The sequence below is a fragment of the Delphinapterus leucas genome, chromosome 1, assembly GCF_059928025.1.
Source record: "Delphinapterus leucas isolate spDelLeu-1000000601 "Yukka" chromosome 1, BTC_Dleu_Yukka2, whole genome shotgun sequence".
Lineage (NCBI taxonomy): Eukaryota > Metazoa > Chordata > Mammalia > Artiodactyla > Monodontidae > Delphinapterus > Delphinapterus leucas.
Window position 1 is genome coordinate 176,644,199 of NC_143129.1, and position 9,512 is coordinate 176,653,710.

The window sequence follows — 9,512 nt, forward strand, 5'->3', positions numbered from 1 at the left end:
CTCCAACGAGGCAAGCGAGGGGGCGGGAGAGGATATATAGGGTTTTGCAACAAAAACCAGATAGTCGGACCATCAAAAGATTACTGTTAATTAAGGAAAACCAGATATCTCAAGTTAAGAAATCTAGCACTTTTCTGTGTTTGGGAAAATGCAAAGTCTGGGCTCCTTGAAATTATTCCCGTGATGGCACCTCAGCTCTCTGGGGCCAGCACCCTGTGCTTTCTCATCCTGCGTCTCCTCAGGGTGCACCCTCGTGGGTGGCTTGCAGCAGCTGACTGGTAGATGATGGGTATCCTGCCTCCATCCTGGGTTCCCTCAGGGCTCACCTTCGGGGCAGCTGTAATGTGATGGCTTGATGGCTGCAACATTCTTTGTTTACTGACATGGCAGGCAATATTTTTCATTCACAGCACTTTGGGCTGAGTTCAGTCAGGTGGTCTGCTGGTCTTGGCTGGGCTCACTTGGGCATCTGTGGTCAGCTGGTGGTCAGTGGCTCGGGTGTTTGGCTGGCTGTGGACTGGGGGGACCGGTAAGAGGGCCATGTGTGTCCTGTGTGTATAGCAGGCTAGCCCGGGCTTGTGCACATGGTGGAAATGTCAGGGTTTCCAAGAACCACAAGAGAGTAAACCCAGTGCCCAAGCTAGTTAAAGCAAGTGCCACTGCTAGATTCAAGGGCGGAGAAGTTGATGGGAAGGGAAGAATTTGGCCAGTTTTGTCATCTACCAGGTAGTTTTGAGAATAAAATGAGATCATATAAGCACAGCGCCTCCTGGCGCTCAATTAGTGCTCAATAAACATATTGACAATGATTAATTTCTCTCTTCGAGTTTTTTAATAATGATAAGGTAGCTGTTAGAATAGATATTAAGTAGTAACTTTTAATTTTCGTGAAGCGTCTTGCCTCCGTTTCCTCCCCCGTATCATGACGAGAATCGCTTTCAGGCAGAGATGTCTCAGGAAGGATCGGATGAGGGAATGATGGTTAAGTGTTTGCACAGAGCCGGGTGTGGGGGATGAGGTCGTTATTATTACTGGTGTAAGATCCGTGTCTCCCCCTCCTCCCTGCACACAAAAACATGGCAGAGACTTGATCGCGTTTTCATTTTGTTTTATTTTGACCCACATCCCACTTTTCAAAAAACCTGAGTCTCAGCTGTTTGTAGAGACTCGCCTTCAGGCTATCCTTTCTTCTGGCTCCCCAGCTGCCTCTCTTCTCATCTCCGCTCCCTGAAGTCACCTCCTCCCTTTGTGTTTCATCCCCCTTCCTCCACCGCAGTCTCCCATCTGCCTAGGGGGTTCCTCCTGGCTGGAGCTGCAGCTTCAGGGGACTCTGAGGGTGACCCTGGGGCCACAGGGCCCTTCCAGGTAAGGATGACCAAGGTGGGAAGTGCCGGGCACCCAGACACAGCGCATGGGCCTCCCAGGTGCTCTGAGGGGTTCTTAACCCCCATCTGCAAGAGAAAGGAGTCCCCTCCACCTTGCACCTTCTCAGGGTTTCCAGGACTCCCAGGCAGCCTCTGAAGCTCTTCACTGCTGTCGGATGACCTGGGGAAATGCTTAATGCTTTGAGCTTGGGAAACTCATGCCAACCAGTCACTCACCCTGGTAGAGGATTGTACAGGCTTGTCTCAAAGCCTGGATGGTCTAAAATATGCATAATTTGAGCATCCTCCCCCAATCCCTACACCGTGTTACACAAGATGGGGCCTCTTGGGCTTAAATGCCAGACAACCTCCTTCCTCAGGGGCCAGGACACTGAGAAAGGGGAGTGGGAGTAGGAGAGGCCCCTCCCCCCGAGGTGGCTCAGAGCACCCTCCCTGCAGAAGACGATGCTTCTTCTGAGACCGACTTTAGGAGCAGCCACTCCAGCACCGCTGGAGCAGCCAGGTGCTTTACACATATTCTCTCGTTAGTTCTTATAACATTCTCGATAGGCTGGCAGTGGCAAAGCCACTTTACAGTTGCAGATATGGAGGATCAGAGAGCTTAAGACAATTTCTTTTGAGTTCCAAATTCAAGGATAGAGCATAATTGATTGGTGGGGGACAGACAGGGATTAGGGGCAGACCACGAGACAGCTGAGGCCAAGTCCTTGGCTCTGCACCTCATGGTAGGGGAATGGAAATGGCAATGTGCTGGGAGTGGGCAGGCCAGGTTTAAGGATGCTTTTAAGGAAATTGAGGGTCTTTTGGACTTTGCCATGGAGGCAAGTTTCCTTGAACTCACCGAGCCTCAGTTTTCTCACCTGTAAAATGGGCTTGTTGTGAGGATAAATAGGGGAGGTGTAGGAAGCATGTGGCTCAGTTCCTCGTGTGTGCAGAGCAGGGGTCCTTATCTTACATCCTGGCTCCAGGAATCCCATAGGACAGGAGGGCCTCCGGCCTTGCCTTTCTTGCTGGTCATTTCCAAGGGCAGCTCTGTGCCCTACAGTAAAAGCAGGGCCCAGGTCCCAGCCCCAGGCAACTGCTGTGGTTTCTGTGGTTGTTTCAACAGCCTGGCTCTTCCAGACAGAACCGAGGCTGAGCTTCTCTTGTAAACATTGATGGAGGCCTCAGACAGAGAGGAACGCGAAAACAAAAGACGTTTTATTTATGATAGAAAAAGAAACCAACAGAAAAAAAAAAAACAAAAAACATCTACAGGCCTGAAGGAGGGGGGAATGTTTAAATAAACCATGGCAGGTCCACTGGATGGAATATTCTGCATCTATTGAAATGATGTTTACCGAGCGTTTGTAATAACACGGGAAAACGCTTATTCTATAAAGCTAAGTAAAAAAGGGAAGCAACTGAATTGTATACTCAGCACAATCACATCTAGGCAAAAATCAAGCCAAACAAAAATCATGCACAAGAAAAGCAGACCGGAGGGACCTACACCACAGTGGCGGGGGCGGGGGGGGGTGTCTGTCTTTGGGTGGCGAAACTGGGGAGATTTTTTATACTTTTCTCTATTTTCCAATTTTTGTTCTATAATGGCATGGTTGGCCTAAGGTGCAAAGCAACACAAACTTGTTTTCTTTTTTTCCTAAAGAAGAAAGAACTCTGACTGGGAAAGCAAGAACAGATGACCCATGGAGAAGCCCAGTGACACACAGGTCACTCTGAGGCTGAGGGCTAGAGGGCAAGAGACAAGGCTATTAAAAAGGTCAAGTGGAAATCCTAGACTCTGATTTCATGGAGTCATATGGGCTCACTGACACCCAGCCACACACTCAGGTGTGACGTCTGTGTGTTAATTTGACGCTCACCCTTAAAGGTGCAAACTCTGCTTCTCTCTTGGGAATGTAGCTTACCTCTATCTAAAGACCCTCTTTCTTTCTTTTTTTTTTTTTTTTTGCTTTACGCGGGCCTCTCACTGTTGTGGCCTCTCCCATTGCGGAGCACAGGCTCCGGACACGCAGGCTCAGCGGCCACGGCTCACGGGCCCAGCCGCTCCGCGGCATGTGGGATCTTCCCGGACCGGGGCACGAATCCGCGTCCCCTGCATCGGCAGGCAGACTCTCAACTGCGCCACCAGGGAAGCCCTAAAGACCCTCTTTCATAAATGTTGGTGTAATGAGATTCTTTCCCTCACAGGAAAGGCTAAAGCAAATAGCTGGGCTCCTGCCCTCCTCACACAACAGGATGGAGTGCCTGGGAGGCACTCCTGCCCTCCTCCGCTGGCGTGGCAAAGTCATTCAGGAGGCAGAGACAGCCCTCCCAGGCCCTGAGCCAGTCTTGGTCTTTGCATCTTCCAGATTTCCACTCAGGGCTCTGCCCAGCTTCTTCTTATCAGGGAGCCTGATCACACGATCTCACTTGCCTGCCTTCTCTTTCTCTATGGCCTGTATGCAGCATGGGTTCTATTTGTTTGTTTATGTATTTGTTTTCTAAAATTGCCTGTTTTCTACAGCTAGAATGTGAGGTCTATTAGGGCAGGGATGTATTGTATCTCCAACACCCGGAACAGCGCCTGGCTTAAACAGTCTGTAAATGAACCCTGACCATCACGGCCCCAGGTGGTTTTTGCAGGCCCCCTGAACCTTGCCCTAACACGACAGCCCTGACCACTCTCATCCCTAAACCCAGCTCTGGAGACCCAGGCCAGGAATAAGAAATGCACAGCTCTAATCTATCAGTAATGACTGCCTGGGGCTCCATGCTGAAAGAGTTCTGAGGCCATTGAAAGAGCTCAACAAGAAAAGACATGGTGATGGCTTAGTGATGTCTGCCATGGGACCATAGGAGGCAGACAAGATGTGTGGCGTACATGAACCCAGGCTCAAGTCTCAGCTCTCCCTCTCATCATGAAGACCACATCCACCATCTAGAACAAGCTCTGTTGCCTTATCCCTTGATCCATCTCCCTAGTCCCTGCCATATGTATGCAATGGGCTTCTGGAAGTTTTCCAGAGTGATCCCTAGCTCACCTTTGGCTTGGAGCCCTTCCCCACACCCTACCCAGCTTGGCTGAGGTCTTGTCCCCTGCCGGGCTCCTTACCGGAGACCTGCCCCTGGGGCTGGATCTGGCTCTACCTGCCCCAGCTCCCAGATGGGGTTCTCCTTCTGAGCAAACCCTTCTCCCCGCCTGGCATCACATCTCCAATTCCCCTGGGTCCCTTGGAGGTTCATGCCTGAGTGTTGACTCTGAACTTGAGCGTGGCCTTTGTGGTGGAGGGGTTTGGGGAGGAGGTCACCCTCCGCAGGCTCCAGCCGTAGTCCCAGCAATCTTTCCTTCCCCAGCTTCCAACTTAGAAATAAACTAAGCAGCTTCGCCTCCCAAGCCCTAGAATAGGGAAGGTGGCCTTGTGCGGCCCAAGAAAAGGCTTCGCCTCTGTACCAACCTCCTCTCATTCTTTGTTCCAATTCTGCATCTTCTGAAAAGACCCCCCACCCCAGATCAGCCCCAACAGCCGCAGTGAGCACAAGCTCCTGCCAGGACCCCGCGGAACTGGGAAGAACTTTCTCCAGGTGCTCACCTTTATCCCCCAGGCAGAGAAGGACATGGGTGGTGCTTCCCATTTTTAAGATAGGGATGCTGAAGTCTGAGCATTCCTGTCTCCCCACCTGTGGGACCTGCCCTGGTGCACCTCCCTTCTCTGCTTCTTTCCTCATGCAGCTTGTCACTTTAGAAGTGGTCCCAGCTTCCTGGCTTCTGGCTGGGACCAAGGGCATCGCTGCTCTCCTTTCTGTATATGTGTCTCCTTTGGAGATGGAACAGGGCTGCGGTAATAGATTGGATCAGTCTCTCTCCCCTCCCTCTGGGAAGAAAGGTAACTTCCTGAGGTTGGAGAGTTTCTTCCCTTTGAGAATTTACCAAACCTGATATGAAAGGAGATCCCAGTCTCCCAATGCACCACTAGAACCTTCTAGTTCCCCAGCTCCATCGTGGACCTGCCCCTCCCTGGTCCTCTCCTGTCTGATGAGACCAGGTGACCACAAGGCACAGGGAGGGCAAAGGATGCCATCACCTCTCACCACCTGGAAGGGCTGACTGGTGGTGGCTGTCCCCCCAGCTCCAAGGTGAGGGCTGGGTTGCTTGGGGAGCTGTATTGTGAAGGGTTCTGAGATCTGGGGAGAGAGTGCAGTGGTCATATAACAGCGGGCCCAGCAGACGGTGGCCCTCGGATCACATTTTTTCCTCGCTCTCCTGAGACCTCGTATTCAGAAGCAATTGTATTCTCAGTAAACCCTGCAAGAAGATGTGCCTTTACAAACGGATGCTGAAAATGGAGGCTTCTCCTCCTTCCAGTATACTAGAATTCCAGGTAGTGAGAAAAATTAAAGTGGGCTTCGGTCGATTTATTCTGCAGACAAGAGCTCCGTGGGCTGTTCCAACTTCAGCTGTTCTGCTTCTCCAACCATCTCTCCCTCTGGCCGGGCCCCCTGGGGCTCTCCTGGGCTCCTTCCTGGTCCTGCTGGAGCCGCCTCCCTTCATTTTCCCCACCTGTGTGTCCCAGGTGCTTCTGGGAATCTTGGAGGTTGGGGCTCAGTGGCCAATGTTTAGGAAGAGGCCCTGGCAGCTTATGGAGGTCTAGCCCAGATCCAGCAGGGTCAGCTTGAGGGGTCATTGGGGGTCAACTGGCCCTCGGAACCAGGACTGGGATAAGGCTGTGCCCCTGAACTTGGCTGGGGTCCTGGTACCTGACCCCCATTCAGAGCTCAAGCAAGGTGATGGCCATCCCTGCGGACGTGGGCATCCTGGGCCTCAGAGCACCAGTTCCGAGTTCCATTTCCACACTGGGCTTCTGCAGCCCAATGGGGGCAAAGATGCAGTTAAGAAGTCCAGCCAGTGGAGGAGAAAGGACTGGAATTCACCTCCTGCTGGCCAGATTCCCAGGCCACCTGATCTCCCAGAAATGGTCCATGGAGGATGGGTAGGGGATGTTTTTGCCTCTAGTTTTGCAGAAGGGGCCCAGCAGAGGGGCCACTAGACCCTGGTCTGGGGCACATCAGGGCCGGGCAAGGTCAGGACGGTGGGCAGGAGGGTGCCCTGCGGGGAGGGGAAGCTCTGTAGCTCCTCGGGCACAAACCTGGGTGAGACGTAGTCGGCCAGGAAGCGGAGGGTGCGCTGGCGCCCCACACAGTAGATGAGGTCGTCCACCACGGCACACTGGAAGGTGTCCGGGTAAGGGGTCCGATGTGTGGCGCACTCGTACCAGAGGCGGGTGCTGGCGCTGCAGCGGTACACGCTGATGCCCAGGCTGCGGTTGAGGTCAAAGCGATAGAGAAAGCCTTTGACCGCCACCATCTGGGCTGTGCGGTCCTTGCCGCCCCCAGTGGGGCCGGCCCGCCAGCGCTGCTCCTGGGTGGAGAATCGGAGCAGCAGGTAGCGCAGGGAGCCGCCGGTGACGAAGATCTCTCCGGCACACGCCGCGGCTGTGTGCGCCAGGGCAAAGGTGTCACTGGGGAGCGGCGGGGAAAAGGTCCAGCGGTCCAGGCGAGGGTCGTAGCATTCCACCGTGTTCAGACACTCACCCCCGATGGCGTACAGGTGTCCATCCAGGGCCACCAGCTGGCAGTGAGGGCGGGCCTGGTTCAGAGGGCACACCTCACTCCAGATGCCCGTCAGCGGGTTGTAGCAGAAGACACGGTTGGAGGGCTGGTGCCCAAACCCCTGGCAACCGGACACGATGAAGAGATAATTGAAGAGGCTACAGACGGCACAGCCCCGGGACACAGCCTCAGGGGGCAGACGGGCCAGCGGGTGCCAGACATCCCGCTCGTCGTCATAGCAGCAGAGGCGGCTGGAGTCTTCCTGGGGGCACATGTCGGCCACCACCAGGTGCTTGCGGCCCCGGAGCCGTCTCTGGAGGATCAGCTCCCGCTCTGCCCCACTCAGGCACCCGTAGATGTCTGGGCTGCGCAGGACCTGGAGGTAGTTGTCACTCATCACCTTGTAGGCGGCTTCTTTCAGGGCCTCCAGGCTCTGCTTCTTGGCAAAGGCCAGCACCTCATAACAATTGCCCAGATCCAGGTGGGCATCTGGGGCTGATCCAGGGCTGAGCGGGAGGTGAAAGAAATTGGCCCCAGCCACAAAGTGCAGGTGGGGCTTCCCGCTGCTTCCAGCTGAGCTGGGCCCAAGAGAATCCTGGGATATGGGGCTGGTGGGCAGGGCGCTCTGGTCTGGGCACGATGGAGCAGGGTCCCCAAAGCCTTCGAGCTGCAGCTGAAGCTCCGGGTTCTCCACGATCTGAAGGAGGCTCTGCTTCCTGCTGAAGCCTTGTGTGGAGGGTGACAGCACAGGCTCGGGGGTGGCGGCTGTCCCCACTCCACCTACTCTGTCGTCGGCCTGGCCTCCCAAGGCTGCCCCCACTCCCAGGGGGCCTGGCCCTGACACAGGGGGTGGAACCTCCGCCAGGGCTGCTGTTCTGGGGGCCAGCATGTCCCTGGAGGTGGCCTGACAGGTGGATTCAACAAAGTAGTCGTACACCTTGCACTTCAGCCTGGGCCTGGTCCCCTCCATCTTCTCCGGTATGAAATTCTCCTCCACTCGAACCCGGGCCACAGACAAGAAGGTATAGGAGGCCTCGGTGGCTCCCTCCTGCTGACGCAGGGCCAGGCCCATGTCCGAGGCAGCCCAGAGGGCCCCAGCCTCTTCCCTGTGGACCCCTGTCACACGGGTAAAGACCCAGCTCTTGTTCATATCACTCTTGCCTTCTGTGTGGGCCGCCCCGCACCGGTCGGGGGATTCCTGCTCCCCGGCCCCCAGCTGCTCCTGGGATCTGCTGTCCTGCCATGGGGCAAGCTCGCCACTCACACCGCTGCCGTCCGCTGCAGCGAGGCCAGTTAGGGAGCTTTGGGGTTCACTGTACCAATGGGGGCGACGGGGCAGCTTACCGCCAGCAGCTGTTCCGGCTTTCTGGCCACTGCCCCGAGGACGTGCCAGGCCAGAGTCCATGCACTGCCCATCCTGTTCCTCACCAGCACGTTTCCTCTCGGGTTTCCCAGTCGCTTGGGCTTCTGAGTCTGCAGGAGGTGCTCCTGTCGCCAGGACTCTGGGACCCTCCGGATTCTCCCAGCTGCAGCCCAGCGATACTCCGGCCGCCTTGCTTCCCCTCCGGCATCTCAGGCCCCACTGTGGCGCCCCGGAAACAGCCTCCTGGATGGCAGGCTGCCTAGAGCCCTCTGCCTCGTCCTTGGCCTCAGCCTTGGCGTTCCCACCCCCCTGGGCAGGCCTTGGCTTGTACAGCCTGTAGGCTGCGGTCGCCAGGAGCAGGGCAGCGGCAGACAGCACCACCTTGCCCGCCAGCTGCATGTCCAGATGGCAGCCCCAGGCCTCTGCTCCCTCTCCTCTGGGGAGCATGTTCCCAAGCCGACCTGGGGCAGAGGAATGTCAAGAATCTGATTAATGATTGCCCAGTAGGGAGTGGTTCCTGGTTCCTGCCGAGCTGAGAGGGACGGGGGCCTTGGGCTGGCTCTGACCGGCTGCCCAGCGGAGGAGTTGTGGCAAAGGTGACTTTGAGCTGGCAGAGGGTGGCCGGTGGGGCTCAGGGCTGGCAGATCTCGGCTGCTGGCCTCCTTGGATCCTTCGCTGCTTTCCCTGGGAGTGGGAGGCACCTGCCGGGGGGGCTGAGCCTGTGATAATCCACCCGAGCCGGCAGCAGCTGGAGAGGGTTAGGAGTGTCCAGCGGGTACACAGAGAGGGAGGGAGCTCTTGACCAAACAGTCACCGGATGCCAGGAAAGGCACGGGGTTGGTGATTATTTGTGTGTGTGTTTTGTTTTCTCTTTTGCAAATCCACTGGGCTGGGAGGGTTGGGTGTGGTGACTTGTGGGGCAGGTGGAGCCACGGCAGGCATGGCAGGAGAACCTCCCGGGTCTGTTTTCTTCCTGTTGAGGTTGGTTGTTCCCCACGGTGGGGGGTGGGGTCTGCAGTCAGCAGCAGGTGAGGCTGAGCGGGGGACTGCGGCCAAACCACCTGAACTGGCTCCTGCGTGACTCTGCCCTCCTTCCCTGCCTGATAAGTTGACTAAGAAAACCGGCCTTCCTGTGAGGAGTTGGGGAAAACACATGGCATTAGTACCTAGAT

General features: G+C 55.9%; 1 protein-coding gene across 1 annotated transcript; it reads right to left on the reverse strand.

Annotated features, from left to right (window-relative positions):
- Positions 1–1,944: 1,944 nt before the first annotated feature.
- KLHDC7A (kelch domain containing 7A) lies at positions 1,945–9,167 on the reverse strand. The gene has a single exon (XM_022552105.2). The coding sequence runs from the start codon at positions 8,785–8,787 to the stop codon at positions 6,412–6,414; it is 2,376 nt and encodes a 791-aa protein (XP_022407813.2). The 5' UTR covers positions 8,788–9,167; the 3' UTR covers positions 1,945–6,411.
- Positions 9,168–9,512: the final 345 nt, after the last annotated feature.